The 20,065-nt window shown below is 38.4% G+C and overlaps 1 protein-coding gene across 1 annotated transcript; it reads right to left on the bottom strand.

Annotated features, from left to right (window-relative positions):
- Window positions 1–2,452: 2,452 nt before the first annotated feature.
- On the bottom strand, window positions 2,453–16,587 carry nudt3a (nudix (nucleoside diphosphate linked moiety X)-type motif 3a). Its single transcript, XM_067446957.1, has 5 exons — window positions 16,301–16,587; window positions 13,437–13,547; window positions 11,230–11,274; window positions 8,286–8,370; window positions 2,453–3,669 (listed from the first exon to the last, which is right to left on the bottom strand). The coding sequence occupies exons 1-5, from the start codon at window positions 16,397–16,399 to the stop codon at window positions 3,497–3,499; spliced, it is 513 nt and encodes a 170-aa protein (XP_067303058.1). The 5' UTR covers window positions 16,400–16,587; the 3' UTR covers window positions 2,453–3,496.
- Between the last annotated feature and the right edge of the window lie 3,478 nt (window positions 16,588–20,065).

A 20,065-nucleotide genomic window follows, 5' to 3' on the forward strand; every position in this document is an offset into this window, starting at 1 on the left:
CAGCAGCAAGGGGCATGTCCACTCATTATGGGGGAGAATGAGCAAATCAGCAGTAGGGGGTGTGTCAACCTATGATGTGGGAGAATGAGCCAATCAGCAGTAAGGGGCGTGTCCACTTATGTGGAAGAATGAGCAAATCAGCAGCAAGGGGTATGTCCAATCATTATGTGGGAGAATGAGCAAATCAGCAGTAGGGGGTGTGTCAACCTATGATGTGGGAAAATGAGCCAATCAGCAGTAAGGGGCGTGTCCACTTATGTGGAAGAATGAGCAAATCAGCAGTAAGGGGCGTGTCCACTCGTTACGGGGGAGGAAAGAGTGAACAAGGGAGTTTTGAAGAAAGACTGTAGAAAGAGAGAAGGCTGAGAGACATTACAAAAGAGAAAAGCTCAGAGGAATATCATTAAAGAAGTGTTATAATCAGGTTATTTAAGGGTTATAAAAAGGGTTATACTCAGGAGCTTTAGGAACCACAGTAATATTAGAAAAGTTTTCCAGCATTAGAGAGACTTTAAAGAGTGGGAAGGCCAGAAAACAGATGCAGAGGCTGGTTTCTGCTCAATGCGTTAGGAACATCGGTTTGGTGGTTTCACAGAATCAAAGATATGCTGTTGCTATAATGTTAGCTTTAGTAACAGTTTTAACTGTCATTGTTTATCTGGAGCTGCTGCTGATTTACTCTCGTCTTGTGTACCGTTACATTTTTTTTGTTCTTTGACGTTCGTTCATTATGTTTGCGTTATTCTTCATGAAGCATTATTTTGCTAAGCATCAGCTATGATAAAGGCATCCCCTATTGCATTGCGTGTTTGTGCATTTTGAGGGGAGGCTGTGTTAGTTTGGCTTGACTTCAAGATCAGCAGTGTCTCTCAGAAATGTGCTGCTGTTGTGCCACAGGTTTTATGTTCACTGTGGAAATAAGAATCGGTTTATACATACATTGGAGAACCAACTTTGGATTGGGCTTAGCCAACTAATCTTATTACAATACAATATATTTTGAAAAATAAATTTGAATACTGATAAGACAAGTTTACTTCAAACCTAAACAATTCTCATTTGAAGTATACGTCTGTGGAAAGCACATAAATCAGAAACTAATACAAAATAAAAATTAAACAATTTATACTCAGGACAGATTAAATTAATTAAGACCTAGAAAAGCGCCTTTCAAAAATGTAAATTGCACCTTATTAACAGTCATGAACAACGAATGAAAAGAGGTCAGTGAATATCCAGTGTCTGAAGAGAAACTACAATCAAGTTGTAAACAGTTGAAATGAAATTCATCACCTTATGCAAGAGGCGATTTATTAGGCGGACAGCTAACCTTGGCATCAAGTCTTATTCGACTATTCACATTATTTCAAACATACAAACCCACATACTGAACACAGACACACACACACGCGCACACAATCTCTGGTTATAGTTTATAAACGGACGGACGATAATTTGAAATGATCACAACTAAAACTGAAATAACTGATACATTTGTGAATTGTTGCAATCGTGCCATGATTACTGGTGCGAAACCCTCAGAAGAGTGAGGAGGATTCAGACATCAGCAGACCGAGAGATTTATGACACGGACCTTAACTCGATTTCAAAACGTCCTACCACAGCTCTCTTCTCTCGCAAACACAATCCTGTACCACAGGGGTGTCCAGCTCTGATCCTACGTCCTGCAGATTTCAGCTCCAACACACCTGTCTGTAATTGTCAAGCAGCCCTGAACACCATCGCTGCGTCCCAATTCGCACACTATCCATACTAAATAGTATTCGAAAATAGAATTAGTATGTCCCAAATCGTAGTATGTAGAAAAGAGTACTCCAAAGATACCCGGATGGTTTACTATTGCCGGTCTGTATTCGAAGTCCGGATCGATGCACTCTAAACGATAGATATCGTTGATATTACTCAACGATACGGCTGATATTACCCACACAACCCATTGTGAGTTGGACGAGGATTCGATTAGAACTACAAACGCAGATAAAAAAAAGTGTCAAAAAACTACAAACATGACAGATGTGTGAGTCCGACGGTTAAGTAGAGAAGTTTAGATTAAGGGGTTTGAGTGACCAACTATCAGTATTTAACCTGACAAAAATATATTTATTCAGTGTTGTCCACATTATATTTCAACTGCAGCAGCATTGAGCACTTTTGAAATGACAAGTTTGGCCATTAACTTTTAAATGCGTCATTATATTTAAACTGCAAACACATGAGGAGAGCCTCTGCATTAAAGACACACACGGCAGATCAACGAGCGGCTACATTTCTCTCCGATACGGCAGGAGATTTGAGGATTTGAACTGTGACGAATCTGACGATGATTGACAGGGCAGGTGACGGGATGGGAGTCCGCTAAAGATGACGAAGTAGTATGTCCCGAAGCTTGCATACTCTACTGCTACACACTAAAAAGTATGTACTTTTTCTTCACAAAGAGTACATACTTTAAGGGCATCGTATAAGTAGGCGAACTGGGACGCAGCATTAGATTCAGTTTGGAGCTCAAATCTGCAGGGTGGTAGCCCTCCAGGACCAGGATTTGGACACCCCTGCTGTGCCACAACAAAACAAGTGCACTCAGTGAACTGGACCGACCAGCGAAGCCACTTATTTAAATGACCCAATTCTGACGTGGAAACCTTTTTCGTCCAGGACATCTAGGATTGCAGACCCAGAAAAACCACCACACTAGACTTTCCTTCAATTTCTATCAAAAATGGTAAAAGTGGTAACCCCTAAACCCCTCCAACAGAGCATTTTGCAAACGTGTTCTTGAAAAAGTACCTTGGATATGTAATATTGGCAAAAAGACTGATTTACACTACTTTGATCACTTTAAGACATTTTGTTTAGCAGTTCAAAGAACTAAAAACGATGAATATGCGATTTTACCACGTACAGCATATATACGCTAAACAAACGGCAACAGCAGTCGAATGGCCCCGTCCATCACGGTTACCAAGAAAACATCTACATTCGGTTCAGTTCACATCACGAAAACCTAAGACTCCCTGTGTTTAAAGATTATTAATGCGTGGCATGCTCATGCAAAAAAAAAAACATTCGGCCACCTCTACACAACAGCAAACAAAAGGGCCAACCGTTACACAACATCATCGTTACGAACACTTCGGACAGCTTTCTCTTTAAACACCACTACTTCAAGACACGACAAAGGTTTAGTTGCATTCAATAAACCCGACGCTAGGAAATGAGAATCTCATGCAAGTATTCGTTAAAACACTTTCATTTGCAAACTATTCTATAACTTCTCTCTCATCCTCACACATTCCCAGACTGTTTTCTTTATCTGAACACTAAAAGGCTGGTAAAATGCAATCAGATTTCATTCAATGTTGCCATTAATGTGCTAATATATATAGATATAAAAAAGTGATAGTGGTTGCAGAGGAATTCAGAACAGGTAGAAAATCGAGGATGATTTTGCAGAGGCTTCTGTTAGTTGTGGTGGTTATCTGATGCTGGAGAGAGAGTTTTGATTAATGTTATATGTGGCCACCAGTGCCGTGCCGTTGCTGGCCATACAGTCCTGCTGAAGGGCTTCGAAGTAAGACGCTTGCACAGGTTTATGACACTGCAGCACACGCCGGGCGTCTTCTGTCTTAAACCACTCCCTTTTCCTACCTGTGGACAAAACACACCAGAAATTCTGCATTTGCGTTGTGTCCGACTTGCTGTAATTAGATGACACTTTCGTTCACTAGTGTGTTTCTATGGCAGTGCACGTCACGGCAAAAATGTAACAAAATAAATACAAAAATACAAGCATGCGCATAAGGTAACATTGGCAAAACTAAATTGCAGAAATAATTATATCCAAGTTCAACTGAAGTAGCTCACACTTTATTACTTAATTACATAACTATGGTTTTGACAAAAGAGAACATTTTTCGGATTCTGCCAACTAGAGCCTGATCGATTCGTCAGTCAATGTCAGAGATATATCAGATCGGAGTATATGCTGCAGATATGCCAATAAGATGAACATTTTTGTACATATATAATTGTAAAACCATTGTAAATGGTGTACTTATGTAGTTTGTCCAGCAGACAAATGGCTGAACGTCTGGATGCACATTGAAAACTTATCCGGAAACAATTTCGAAGTCGTCATCTGATTGGTTTATTTCTCCAGAATGTTGGGGAGACGAGTGTGTTGCGTTGTTTAAAGGGGTAGTTCACTCAAAAATGAAATTTATGTCATTAACTCCTCAATCAACTCCTAATGTTGTTCCTCACCCGTAAGACCTCCGTTCATCTTCAGACAGACAGTTTAAGATATTTTATATTTAGTCTGAGAGCGTATGCAACTGTATGCACACTATACTGTCCATATCCAGAAAGGGAATAAAAACATCATCACAGTAGTCCATATGAGACATCAGTGGGTTAATCAGAATCTCTTGAAGCATCGAAAATACATTTTGGTCCAAAAATAACAAAAACTACGACTTGTCTTCTCTTCCGGGTTAGTTTTCAATCCTCTAATAAAGATTCAAACGTTATGAATCAGTGAATCGATTCATGATTTGGATCGCCAATGTCACAATGATTTCAGCAGTTTGACACGCGATCCGAATCATGACTCTATCCGCTGATTCATAACCGTTTGAATCTTTATTTGAGGATTGAAAACAAACGTGGAAGAGAAGACAATGCTGAATAAATTTGCTAATTATTTTTGGGTGAACTAACCCTTTAAGTCCCTAACCCTAACCCATCAAGCGCAAGAGAACTGCAACGTGAAACCTGAACCGCATTCAGTTCTTTCTTTTGAGCTTAAACGGACACATGCACGCAAATTAAAGTCAAAATGCTCATCTCAGCGAGTATCCTCGTAAACACAGTGAGTTGATTATGTGTTGTATTCATGTTGGATAATAAAGTGAATTGTTAAACACCCTGCCTCTACATGTTACATTAGTACGTGTTTGATCACCACATTTGAGTGATTATTGCAAAAATTTATATATGCAGTACCAGTCAAAAGTTTGGACACACCAATAGGAAAGTTGACAAAACACAGACTATCCATCGATATCTGACTTTTTATACTCCCTAATACAGGGTATCTGCAGGTTTCACCAAGTCAAATTTAAGACTTTTTAAGGCCTTTTTAAGACCATTATGAATAAAATTTAAGACCTATATCACGCAATAAAAAAACATTCATAGGAAATGCAGAATCACTCAATTAGGCTACTTAAAATTATATTATTTAATTTATTTAAATTGAACAAAGTATTAGTAAACTTATTATTCATATCTCAATCCCACCAGGATTAGCGCATATATAAGGGATGTCCCCATCAGGTTTTTTTGCCCTTGAGTCCGAGTCATTTGATTTTGAGTATCTGCCGATACCGAGTCCCGATCCGATACTTCTATAATACATAAAAAAAGAATAAAGAAGAGCGAAAAAACGAACCAGGATGTTCCTTATTTTTTATTTTATTCACCTTATTTTAACATTCAACAACTCTAACAAACAGAGCACTTCTGTGAGGTAGCTTAAACAATCAAGTAAAAAATAACATAAATTCTTCACTTTTGGATTTTAGTGCTACAGTAAATATAAAAAAGTCCGGGACCGGAGTTGCGCAGAGCAGGGAGTACAACGCACATATCAAAATATCAAAAGCACACCCATACTCTCATAGATGCAGAACAGTTAATTATGTTGGTGTGAAATAAACAGTTATGGAAATTAAATTAAATTAAATAATCTGCTCCCAAAAATCCCGAAAAAAATCTGTTAGTGCCTCAGTGACAACTTCACTCAGAGAAGACTTCGATCTCAGCTCTCAATCATGACATCACACAGCTGGTTTTATAGCATCAAATAACTAACTAAAACTAAACTTATTTAAAAAACAAACACTTTAAATGAAATCATTGTGATGATAACTGCCTACAATGACATAAATCAACTTTGGGGAAAAAATATTTGAAGAGTAATTTGACTGAAGTGTAATTAACAATGCTTTTCAGGTTTTTATAGGTCTAACATTAGTTTTTAGGAGAAATTGAATAAAAGTAGGCTAATGAAATGTAAAATAGCTGCATATTTAACTGTTTAAATTAAAGAATAATCCCCACAAAAGCTATTCAATCAAGAGCAGTGAGTGATTCCTTCTCTTTTGTTTGACATTAAACAGACCGCAGTAAAGGCTACTGGCTAATGGAAGGCTCTGCGTCATCTCTCTCGACTGTATAAAGTCCTCTTAAGGCATATTCAGACTATGTCTGCTTGGATACTCATCAAGATGGACATGCTGACATACTTCTTGTGTGAGTTGGTCCGTTTAAGCGCAAGACTTGAAAGAGAACTCAATATTTGCGCGCTGTGAGACGAGTGCGCGCTTTCGGATGATGCACAGAGACAGATCAGCGCACGCGTTCTCATTCGCGTCTTCTGGCGAATATACACGGGTGATATTAGTGCTGTTGTAATGTATCACCGAGGAGCCAGCACGTGTTTCCATCTACAGAAACATACATAAAGCATTATTTTCAAGTTACAACCCATATTATTGATGCGTCATCATGCTCAGCTCAACCAAGAATATACATTATATCCGAGTCCTGATCGGGATGTAATGTCCGATTCCGATCGAATCTGAAATCACGTGATCGGATCGGGACATCTATATTATATATATATATATTATATATATATATATATATATATATATATATATATATATATATATATATATATATATATATATATATATATATATATATATATAGACCAAAATTAGTTTTTATTTTGTGGTGGTCACTTCCATAGATTTGCAAACATTTTTATTTTTTAAAAATAATTAGGATGCAATATTGACGTATTATGTTAAATGCACAATAGTCACACATGGCAATAAAACTGACAAAATGCATGAATCTTGTTTTGTTATTATCAAAAAAGGCTGGTTCAGTTGTGTGCGATCTATCTTTAATAACACGATCGCTTGGGGTGGGAACCAACATCTTAAAAGTAAACCACAGCAATAATTGCTTAATATAAGTAAAAAAAATTCAAGTGATTACGTAATCAAGTAATCGGTCAGTAATAAAATGTATACTTATAAAAAAATGACAATAGGACAAATAAATACAACATAAAGATGCATATCTACAAAGAGGAACACCCACCGTTTTTAGAAATAGGGCTTATTCAACTTCTTTAGACATTTAGATATGTGGGCAAATGCATGGCTCAGTGCATGCATTGTTTTAGTTTGGCAGGGTCGCTGCTAGCTTAGCTTAAAATGCATTTCCCCACATATCTAAATGTAGCTAAGTACCAAAGTTGAATAAGCCCTATTTCTAAAACAGTTGGAGTGTTCCTTTAAGTGTAAGCGCTGTTTCCCCGTTTGTGTTGTTGTTAAGCTATATTAGTTTGCTTTTTAATTTGAGAGCTTACTAATGCGCAGATCCAGTGCTTACTGACACGTCCCAAACTTTTTAACTCAAATCAGGATATAGACATATGCATAATGTGTATATTTGATCGTTCAAAAGTAACCTTAGGGTAATGAGCCAAGAAATAACACATTCAATACACTCGCGCGAGAGCTGACAGACAGCAAACACACGCAGCCTGACATCGGAGTTCGGAGTTTACATCACTGTTATTAACTCTTTTAGTGCAATCGGGTATATTATACTTTTATATGGTCATTAAGCAAGATGGTGAGACAGATTCGCCTTCGCGTTCACGATCGCGGAACTGCAACAGCCAGACTCAGCTGAAGAATAAAATCCGTTTTATGTGTCTGTGGGGTACGATCAGAAAGAGGCTCGTGCCAATAACACGAAAGCTGATTTGCTGCAATACACGTGGCATGCTTGTCTAATTTGTAGTTGTAATAGAGCGAACAATAGTTGGTCTAGCGAAAGAAAGAACTACAAACACCGCGTAACAAACACACACACATACACACACACGTGCTCGCGTGCTGCGGGAGGCGAGAGAGTTTCAATGAGGTAGCGTTACATGGACGTAGGAAAATTAAGACCTGTTTAACATTATTTAAGACCTAGAACGAAATGCTTCCGCGAATTTAAGACTTTTTAAGGCCTTATATTTTGATTTTGAAATTTAATACTTTTAAGACTTTTTAAGACTCCGCGGGGACCCTGTAATATCGGCCCACCAAAATCAATCTGGCTCAACTACTAACTCGTAAGTGTGGTGAACGCAGCACAAGCTAACTTATTAATTGTTCTCAAATTCTTACCAATATTTACAGAATCCTCCCAGTCCTCCAAAACCTCAGTTACGATGAGAACATAGACATACGTTCGGTGCTTTCTGTCTCTGTTCTGTAAAGACAAACAACTCGTTTCAGCACAAGCAACAGCCTCACAGAAAATACTCAAATCAATTATGTTTTAGTGACAAATTAAAAGGGTTTCAACAAATGTTTGACAATCAATTAATCTGGTCATTAACTCTTTGATTCATCAGAAGAAAAACAAAATAGTTACGAATTGTAAAAAATCTAAAAAAAAAAAAAAAAACATTTTAAGCCAAATCCTGCCTGATATTTTCCTTTAAAGAATGTGCAATGAAAAATATAGTGAAAGTACAATGCAGGCAATGCGCAAAAAAAGGGGTTAAAATGTAAATATTACATTCAAAACCAAATAAATCAATTTGCTAATTGCTTACCAATTTACAGCAGGGGTTAAAATAACTACAAAAACAAAAGCTAGACTATATGTTGACGAGGAGCACTCACATCGATCTAATCCGTAATTATATTACATTTACTTGATTCAAGTAGCCATTTTACTGCTATTATACAAGGAGTGCAGCATTATTAGGCAAATGAGTCTTTTGACCACATCATCCTCGTTATGCATGTTGTCTTACTCCAAGCTGTATAGGCTGGAAAGCCTACTACCAATTAAGCATATTAGGTGATGTGCATCTCTGTAATGAGAAGGGGTGTGGTCTAATGACATCAACACCCTATATCAGGTGTGCATAACTATTAGGCAACTTCCTTTCCTTTGGCAAAATGGGTCAAAAGAAGGACTTGACAGGCTCAGAAAAGTCAAAAATAGTGAGATATATTGCAGAGGGATGCAGCAGTCTTAAAATAGCCAAGCTTCTGAAGCGTGATCATCGAACAATCAAGCGTTTCATTCAAAATAGTCAACAGGGTCGCAAGAAGCGTGTGGAAAAACCAAGGCGCAAAATAACTGCCCGTGAACTGAGAAAAGTCAAGCGTGCAGCTGCCAAGATGCCACTTGCCACCAGTTTGGCCATATTTCAGAGCTGCAACATCACTGGAGTGCCCAAAAGCACAAGGTGTGCAATACTCAGAGACATGGCCAAGGTAAGAAAGGCAGAAAGTCGACCACCACTGAACAAGACACACAAGCTGAAACGTCAAGACTGGGCCAAGAAATATCTCAAGACTGATTTTTCTAAGGTTTTATGGACTGATGAAATGAGAGTGAGTCTTGATGGGCCAGATGGATGGGCCCGTGGCTGGATTGGTAAAGGGCAGAGAGCTCCAGTCCGACTCAGACGCCACAAAGGTGGAGGTGGAGTACTGGTTTGGGCTGGTATCATCAAAGATGAGCTTGTGGGGCCTTTTCGGGTTGAGGATGGAGTCAAGCTCAACTCCCAGTCCTACTGCCAGTTTCTGGAAGACACCTTCTTCAAGCAGTGGTACAGGAAGAAGTCTGCATCCTTCAAGAAAAACATGATTTTCATGCAGAACAATGCTCCATCACACGCGTCCAAGTACTCCACAGCATGGCTGGCAAGAAAGGGTATAAAAGAAGAAAATCTAATGATATGGCCTCCTTGTTCACCTGATCTGAACCCCATTGAGAACCTGTGGTCCATCATCAAATGTGCGATTTACAAGGAGGGAAAACAGTACACCTCTCTGAACAGTGTCTGGAAGGCTGTGGTTGCTGCTGCACGCAATGTTGATGGTGAACAGATCAAAACACTGACAGAATCCATGGATGGCAGGCTTTTGAGTGTCCTTGCAAAGAAAGGTGGCTATATTGGTCACTGATTTGTTTTTGTTTGGTTTTTGAATGTCAGAAATGTATATTTGTGAATGTTGAGATGTTATATTGGTTTCACTGGTAAAAATAAATAATTGAAATGGGTGTAAATTTGTTTTTTGTTAAGTTGCCTATTAATTATGCACAGTAATAGTCACCTGCACACACAGATATCCCCCTAAAATAGCTAAAACTAAAAACTAAAACTTCCAAAAATATTCAGCTTTGATATTAATGAGTTTCTTGTGTTCATTGAGAACATGGTTGTTGTTCAATAATAAAATTAATCCTCAAAAATACAACTTGCCTAATAATTCTGCACTCCCTGTATGCATATATATACATACAGGTCCTTCTCAAAAAATATCATATTGTGATAAAGTTCATTATTTTCCATAATGTAATGCTAAAAATTTAACTTAAATTTTTAAATTTCCCTCTCGCTTGAGGGTGTCAGTGATGGCCTTCTGGACAGCAGTCAGGTCGGCAGTCTTACCCATGATTGCGGTTTTGAGTAATGAACCAGGCTGGGAGTTTTTAAAAGCCTCAGGAATCTTTTGCAGGTGTTTAGAGTTAATTAGTTGATTCAGATGATTAGGTTAAGAGCTCGTTTAGAGAACCTTTTCATGATATGCTAATTTTTGAGACAGGAATTTTGGGTTTTCATGAGCTGTATGCCAAAATCATCAGTATTAAAACAATAAAAGACCTGAAATATTTCTGTTGGTGTGCAATGAATCTAAAATATATGAAAGTTAAATTTTTATCGTTACATTATGGAAAATAATGAACTTTTATCACAATATGCTAATTTTTTGAGAAGGACCTGTATACACACACACACACATTACACACACACACAAATAAAATTTGGCATAAAAGGAAAAATGGAGTTGACCCATTCAATGTCATGTTGGCTATTGCCACAAATATACCCAAGAGACGCAGGACTGGTTTTGTTCTCCAGGGTCACAAATATCTCTACTAATCTCAAAACTGTATTCTTGTAAAATCATGAGATTATTCTCAAAACATTACAACTTTATTCTCTAAATCTTTTTAATTTCAATTTGCACTAAAGCCCCTCTGTAATCCACTGTCATGTGACAGTTTCTGTTTGACTGATGTTTCCCATCAGAAAATGCTCACCTCAAAAACGCCTACCAATCTTCCCAATGTGCCTTTTACGCCTGCCTGTGGAAAGGAAACAATATAGAGTGAAACACTAAATTCATGTTACAGTCACACATCTTATTTAAGCAAAAGACAGTTCTCTGAAGTTTAATGTGAACCAATTGCGAAGCATTTAATCTAAAACACAACATGTTTAAAATAAGATTTAGTCCTATATGTTCTGCCGCAAACTAAATATTCAAACAAAAGTGCTTGTCAAGTAAACCTAAGATCATTTGTGTTTGTGGCTTTGACCAGTAATCCTCATATTTGGAACAGTTCCTATTATTTGACTAATCTTAGGAATGTGAGAACAGCCTTGCTAATGATTTGCAGACATGTGAGTGTTTGCAGACTTAACGGTGAAACTGCAAAAAAAAAAAAAGACAAATCCACATTCTTCCTTTTAAAAACAGTAATTCTAACAATTAAGTTCAATTTGCCAACATTACTTAATGCACTGGCATCATGAGTTAACAGGAAGCAATACTTTAATAGCATTTATTAATCTGGGTAAAACACAATTTTACTTATACTAATGTGTTGTAGCATTTTCCATTGTATAAGTAAACAATGAACAATTATATTTACAAATATTTATTTTGTATTTTATAAAATTTATAAAAAGATTTCAGCAGTTTGACACACGATCCGAATCATTTGAATCATTTGATCACCGTTTGAATCTTTATTTGAGGATTGAAAACAAACGCGGAAGAGAAGACAATGCTGAATAAAGTCGTAGTTTTTGTTATTTTTGGACCCAAATGTATTTTGGATGCTTCAAGAGACTAATTAACCCACTGATGTATCATATGGACTACTGTGATGATGTTTTTATTCCCTTTCTGGACATGGACAGTATAGTGTGCATACACTTGCATACGCTCTCAGACTAAATATAAAATATCTTAAACTGTGTGTGAAGATGAACGGAGGTCTTACGGGTGTGGAACGACATTAGTGTGAGGAGTTAAAGGGTCATGAAACCCTACAGCTAAATTTTTGAGAGGTATGTGTGTTGAACATCATTGAACAATGTTAGCATCTGTTAGATTTAATTAAAAGGGGAATCTGGTCAATTTTTATGTTTTTCACCCTATTTTCGTCTTCCGGGTTTAAAAACTACATTGCGTCCATGTCACAGCTTGTGGCGTACCATCGCTCTAATAGTGCTACGTGACGCATCGGTGTCTCATTATTATTAATGAGAATGAGTTTTCTTATTCTATGAGAAGACACCGTCTCTTAATTATTCATGACAGCACGTGGTTCTTTCAAATGACAGAAGTGACAGTCTGCGTGTTCACGGAGTAGATGAGAGGAGTTTACGATCATGGGTCGTAAGTGTTTGTTTCCCTGGTGTAAAGGTTCGGGTGTGTTGCATGGCTTTCCCCGCGATGCTGCCAGGGCTAGTCTTTGGCTGCGGAGAGTTGGCTGGCCATCAACTAGCGATAGCCTACCACAAAGTTGTGCTTGTGTGTAACAAGCATTTCCTCCACAATCACGGCATGAGCTAATGGTTCGAATTGATAGGACTGAGGACCTGCACCGCTATCTGAAGTATCTTCCCCTGGGGTTTCACGAGGAGAAAAGTCCCACCTCAGCAGAGCCCTCTGTACTGCTATCACTGTAGACTTCACTGTCCATCTTGATTATGGGTGTTCAATCTGGGACGCAAGTTAGATCTCGGCTCTATGTAGGCTACGGAACGGTTGTTGTTTTTTAAATATGCATTTATACTGTGTATACAAACATAATTATACATGTATAATGACAATAATAATTGTGTATGTGCATTTCTATATTTTAAACAATTCCGATAAATCTAATATTATGTAGCAGGCATTCGGTTACTTTTAAAGGTCAAACAGACAGTTGTCAGTGTATTTTATTGGACTTTAATTTTGCCAGCTTTAAAAATCCTGCATTTCGGTACGTTTAACCCCATATTTAACCCCCTCCCCTCTTCTCACCGGCATCCACGCCCATTTAAGTAGCCTTTTTCAAAAAGATTACGAGGTGGATTTGAGCTGAAAGAGGGGGTTTCATGACCCTTTAATGACATAAATTTCATTTTTGGGTGAACTAACTCTTTAAGCATCATTCGACCCTGGTGTGATTCTCCTTGCGTCCGTTATCACAATAACAAGTTCAAATAAGTGTTCTTCAAGCAGGCCTACCTCTTCACACACCTCCCTGGCAGCCGCAACGCTGGGCTCCTCCTCGGGCTCCATCCCTCCTCCAGGAACTATCCATCGATCTGGATGGCTGCTGCTGCTCACTAACAGCACCTAACACACACAAATACACACACACACACACACACACACATCAGGACTCAGGCCAAGAGCTAGCACAACAAAACATGAGCTATTCATCACTCACACATCACGGCCAGTGTTGGGTGTAACTAACTACTAAGTCTGCCTTTAAAATGTCCACCTCCACTCCATTTATTATCTAAATTAGATGCACCTGTTTGAGGTTGTAAGCTGCATAAAGACACCTGTCCACGCCATACAATCAGTAAGAAACTACTAACATGGCCAAGACCAAAGAGCTGTCCAAAGACACTAGAGACAAAAGTGTACACCTCCACAAGGCTGGAAAGGGCTACGGGGAAATTGCCAAGCAGCTTGGTGAAAAAAGTTACACTGTTGGAGCAATCATTAGAAAATGGAAGAAGCTAAACATGACTGTCAATCTCCCTCAGACTGGGACTCCATGCGAGATCTCACCTCGTGGGGTCTCAATAATCCTAATTATCTAAAGAAAGGATTTTTTTCACCTTTCTTATCCTAAGAAAGGTGAGAAATCAGCGCAGAACTACACGGAGGAGCTTTTTAATGACCTGAAAAGAGCTGGGACCACCGTTTCCAAGGTTACTGTTGGTAATACACTAAGACGTCATGGTTTGAAATCATGCATGGCACGGAAGGTTCCCCTGCTTAAACCAGCACATGTCCAGGCCCGTCTTAAGTTTGCCAATGACCATTTGGATGATCCAGAGGAGTCATGGGAGAAAGTCATGTGGTCAGATGAGACCAAAATATAATTTTTTGGTCATAATTCCACTAAAGTGTTTTGAGGAAGAAGAATGATGAGTACCATCCCAAGAACACCATCCCTACTGTGAAGCATGGTGGTGGTAGCATCATGCTTTGGGGGTGTTTTGCACATGGTACACGGCGACTGCACTGTATTAAGGAGAAGATGACCGGGACTATGTATTACGAAATTTTGGGGAACAACCTCCTTCCCTCAGTTAGAGCATTGAAGATGGGTCGAGGCTGGGTCTTCCAACATGACAATGACCCAAAGCACACAGCCAGGATAACCGAGGAGTGGCTCTGTAAGAAGCATATCAAGGTTCTGGCGTGGCCTAGCCAGTCTCCAGACCTAAACCCAATAGAGAATCTTTGTAGGGAGCTCAAACTCCATGTTTCTCAGCGACAGGCCAGAAACCTGACTGATCTAGAGAAGATCTGTGTGAAGGAGTGGGCCAAAATCCCTCCTGCAGTGTGTGCAAACCTGGTGAAAAACTACAGGAAACGTTTGACCTCTGTAATTGCTAACAAAGGGTGCTGTAACAAATGTTAACATTGATTTTCTAAGGTGTTCAAATACTTATTTGCAGCTGTATCATACAAATAAATAGTAAAAAAAAATCATACATTGTGATTTCTTGATTTTTTTTTGTCTCATTTTTGGGGGAGATGTGAGGGAGGATGTTTCAGCCGGGACTTTTTACTGCGCCGAGTCGAAGTACTCTCAGAAGTGTTATTTCACCTATTGAACTTGGTCGTTCAGCTATTCATGTAACTGTATTTAAATAGGGGAAACGTGGAGGCATTTGGTCACTTCTAACGTGATCTCTGTTTGGTACCATAGTGAAAGAACTGTGCTTATCGTGCTAAGCTAAATGCTATCAGAATGTCACCGCGCGTCAGAGCGATTAAGTGCACACACTGAGACGAGAGAGGTATGTATCAACTCGTCTTAGATAAGGGAATGACAGTTTAATATGAAAAAGCGGTAGAGTATCCCTTTAATGACATTTATCGGCAACCCGCAGAGGGAACGCCCACTAGTGACATGAATCTCTGGCACTGGCAAAATGCAGCGACAAAATCGCTGGCGATGTGAACAGTGCTTTATGCTACGCTATGTCTGTTGTCCTCGTCGCGCTAGGTACACTTTTCTGTATTTGTTTCTTACAAAACCAATCGCTTCACTTCAGAAGGCCTTTATTAACCTCTGGAGCCGTGTGTAGCACTTTTATAATGGATTGATGCACTTTTTTGATCATCAAACTCAATGGGTCCATCACTGCCATTATAAAGTGTGGAACTGTCAGGATATTTGTTAATTAATATAACTCTGATTGTGTTGTCTAAAAGAAAAATGTCATATACACCTAGGATGGCTTAAGGGAAAGTAAATCATGGCATGGGCTAATTTTCATTTTAAAGTGAACTACTCCTTTAATAACACCGATAAAGTGAACGACAAACAGTGTGCTTACATTATGCAACACTAAATGTTTCATTATACTCAATCATACTACAGCTACTTTTGTGACTGTTACTACAGCTGTGGTATCCTAGTGTTAGCTACCATGGTCATAAAAATAGGCTAACCAATATGACAAAGAAAGTTTCTTACACCAAACACTAGGGTGGCAATACAAGTTACTATGGTACAGTGAAGGTATAAATACAGTCAATTGAACCGATAACGATCATGCTCCCGTGTATGCAAGATCAGACTAAACCCATGTATGGAGTAATTTAGGTGTTTACAATAGTGACAATAACCGTAAGTTAATACTGGCGGAAATTCTAGTTAAGTTTTACTACAGAAGTGACTGTCGAAAAAAAAAGACATGAGCAGAAATCACTCTGTTGCCTTACAATACACATATTCATCATATACACGCGTACAACTCTACTTCTAGCACTACACACGCTACACTTATTATTTGATTGCATTTAGAGTTCAGTTTGGTGAAGTAAATAAAGACAGCAGTGATTGATGGCGTCACCTCCTCCTCGCGCTCGGTCCTGAAGCACAGGCAGGCCGCGCGCTTTTTATAGCCGTCTCTGTCATACGTGCGCGTCTGGTTAGACTTCAGCTTTATCATCGCGCTGAACGGATGAAAGTCCTCAACTCCCGTCCTCTCGCTGCCGTCCCGCACCCGCAAACCCTTCTAAAGGCCCTCTGCTAACATAGGTACTCCCTCCGTCGCTTCATTTTGTTAGTCTTGTGAGCTGGTGTGGCACAGTCGCCATTACTCTGAGCTCTGCGTAAATTGCGTAGCATATTATGTACAATTCCGAAGCGCGTCTTCAGTTTGTGAATATGACGTTGCGCAGTGGAGGCGAAACTGGTTCAGAGCGCACTACCGTTTACGTGTTGATCATTGCGTTCTATAATATTTTATTTAAATTAAGCTATTGTTATTATATCATTTTAACGAAAAGATAATATTTTTTATAAATTGATAGATCACTAAAACCTTCCTCTCATCTGTGAAATCTCTACTGTGTGTGTGTAAACCACGCATATCTAGGGGGAGGGGCATTTTAGCCAATCAGAGAAGGCACTCTGCCTGTCAATCATTTTGGGCGTTTGGAATTGCTGACATCGGATTGGCTGGCATGTCTTTGGAAGGCGCGGTTTTTATGTGTGGGTTTGGTCTGATTACGTTGAGGTTAAATAATAAATTATATAAATCTAATACTGGTAGTAATAATCTATTATTTGATTGCAAAAAAAAAATCCCATACACAAAGGTAAATAGAGTGGTGCTGCACCATTATTGCTCTAATCCTTCAATAATAAAAAAATGTGTAGCATTTATTTTATCCATATTAACCTTTATGAAATTATATGATTGATATGATGATAATATGATATGAAATTATATGATATGAAATTACACAGATCAGGCATAACATTATGACCACTGACAGGTCAAGTGATTAACACTGATGATCTCTTCATCCGGCACCTTCTAGTGGGTGGGATATATTCGGCAGCAAGTGAACATTTTTTCCTCAAAGTTGATGTGTTAGAAGCAGAAAAAATGGGCAAGGGTAAGATTTGAGCGAGTCACGTTTTCTTTACAGCACGTGGATGGCGTGTTGTTCCTTACTTGGGGAACACATGGCCAGGCTGTGGCTCTTCCAGCAGATAATGCTCCTGACACAAACCACACAAATGCTTCAGGAATGGTTTGAGGAGCACACACCGACGAGTCTGAGGTGTTGACTTGGCCTCCAAATTCCCCAGATCTCAATCCAATCGAGCCTCTGTGGGATGTGCTGAACAAACAAGTCCCATTAATAGAGGATCTGCTGCTAACATCTTGGTGCCAGATCCCACAGCACACCTTTAAGGATCTAGTGGAGCCCAGGCCTCGACAGGTCAGGGCTGCTTTGGCAGCAAAAGGGGGATCAACACAAAATCAGGATGTATAAAGTTATGCCTGATCGGTGTATGGACGTTTCTTCGACGAGGGGCACTTTTACCCATGTGAAGTTGAATAAAAAAAACTTGTTCTAAAGTCACATAACACAGTCTCATAAGTTTAAATAAATGTGTATAGTTTAAGTTTTAAGGTCTGTAAGAGCTACTTAGATTACAAGACAAATTGTTATTATTTAACATTTTTGAAATGACTGTGGTGGATTTACATTTCTGTAGCTTTTTTTGTGAAAAATGGAAGATAGCTTCATGATTAGCTTTCAAACTACTTAGCATTTTATAAATGCAAATTACTTTTATCTAACTTAAAATGTTTAGCTTTTTAAAAAAATACCCTTGAAGGTACAGCATGTTTGGAAATTACATAGAATAATAAATATATTAACTGTTCAAGCAATAGGCATATTTAGCTTGATTTTTCTTCATTTGTTGTTGATGAAAATTTAAATTCCCTCCATGTCCAACATGTGCTCTAATGTCACTTAATATAGAAATAGAAAATCTTTCACACAAATTATTTCAATGGAAATTATAGTGTTGAGGTGGAAAAGGCTACACTAATACTGTGTGACAGCTATATTTTGTATAAAAAGTAATACTGATGTGGTCTCCCATTAAAGCAGCACTAGGTAACTTTTCAACCTTCATAATATACTTTTTAAGACTCTTGTGATAATACATCGACTTACAATAGGTTGAATGGCACGTCTGCCATAGCCTGACGGGGTCTGTATCGTTTTTAATCGTACTTTTAAACTTCGGGTTTCGGGTAGTAACCCGAGAACAAAAAGAACTACAAAATTCGACTGCTTTACGGCATATACGTCACTTCCACCAACACCCACACTTCCTTACATTCGGACGTGCGAGCCCAACTTTGTTCGCCGGATAATATAGTCATGTCCGAAGCAGCACAGACAAAAAAGAAAGAAAAGGTTTTGTTGGAGGAAAGCAATAAGAGGAAACGAAAAAGTGATGGGATTAAAGGCAGGACGAGGATCAACATGTGACCAGCGTTTGCTCGTCGGCGTGAGCTGAAGGAGGCGTGCCCGACCGACGCTGTCCTGCTTGTTACGGTGAGCTACCACTCAAACATTGAACTGAAGTATCATATAGATTCTGTAAAACGCTAACCAATAGACTACTATAATGACGCTGGCTTGTAAACGTGAGCATCGTGATTATTTGGCGTTTGAAAAAAATAAAACCCATGAAATTATATTCATATGACATGCTGAAGAATATGCCACTGACTGTAACGTTACCTGGGATGAAGACATTTCACACGCGACGCCAGAAGAACTCCTCTTGCAGTGTTCAGGGGAACTGTTAGTGCTGCACCGACCCACGGGACGCTTTTATGAAGTTATTTGGCCCGCACAGCACCACTGTATATATTTTTACAACCCGCCCTGCACCCACGACCATTAAATAGACATACGGGGTCCGCGGGTTATGAGACGACCCACGTATCACTAGTTCAGGGCTATCAGGGTTATCATGTCAACAAATGCACGCGCGATGGCATCCCCTGTTGTAGGATGACAGCTCTTAGGACAGTAGTTGAGGACATTATTTTTTCCAAACTGTAGGGGGACCCGAGAGCAAAAGTAGCCAAGTGCTGCTTTAAATACTAGCCTGACGTATTTTAATGATTTTACTAGTGCTTAATTCAGGTGCATTTCCAGATAAGTCATATTCTTTAACTGTATTTTCATTGTTGAAGTTAGAAAGTCTGGGTGTGCGACAAGGAAAAAACTGTGATTTTGACACCTATAAGGAGGCTGAAAAGTATGAAAAATCAAAATAGAAAGTTATGGTAAAAAAATTATAATTAAGGTGAGTTTATTGTTAGTTTGACAAAGAAAGAGGAATCTGTCCAAAATTATATGTATTTTTGTAAATAATACCAAAGAACATAACAGTGCCCATAGTCTAAGAATCACCCGTATATGATTTATGACATTCTCTAATATGATATGATATGATATGATATGATATGATATGATATGATATATGATATGATATATGATATGATATATGATATGATATATGATATATGATATATGATATGATATGATATGATATGATATGAGATATGATATATGATATGATATGATATGATATATGATATATGATATGATATATGATATGATATATGATATATGATATATGATATGATATATGATATATGATATATGATATGATATATGATATATGATATATGATATATGATATATGATATGATATATGATATATGATATATGATATGATATATGATATATGATATATGATATGATATATGATATGATATATGATA

Source organism: Pseudorasbora parva, chromosome 6 (assembly GCF_024679245.1).
Source record: "Pseudorasbora parva isolate DD20220531a chromosome 6, ASM2467924v1, whole genome shotgun sequence".
NCBI classification, from domain to species: domain Eukaryota; kingdom Metazoa; phylum Chordata; class Actinopteri; order Cypriniformes; family Gobionidae; genus Pseudorasbora; species Pseudorasbora parva.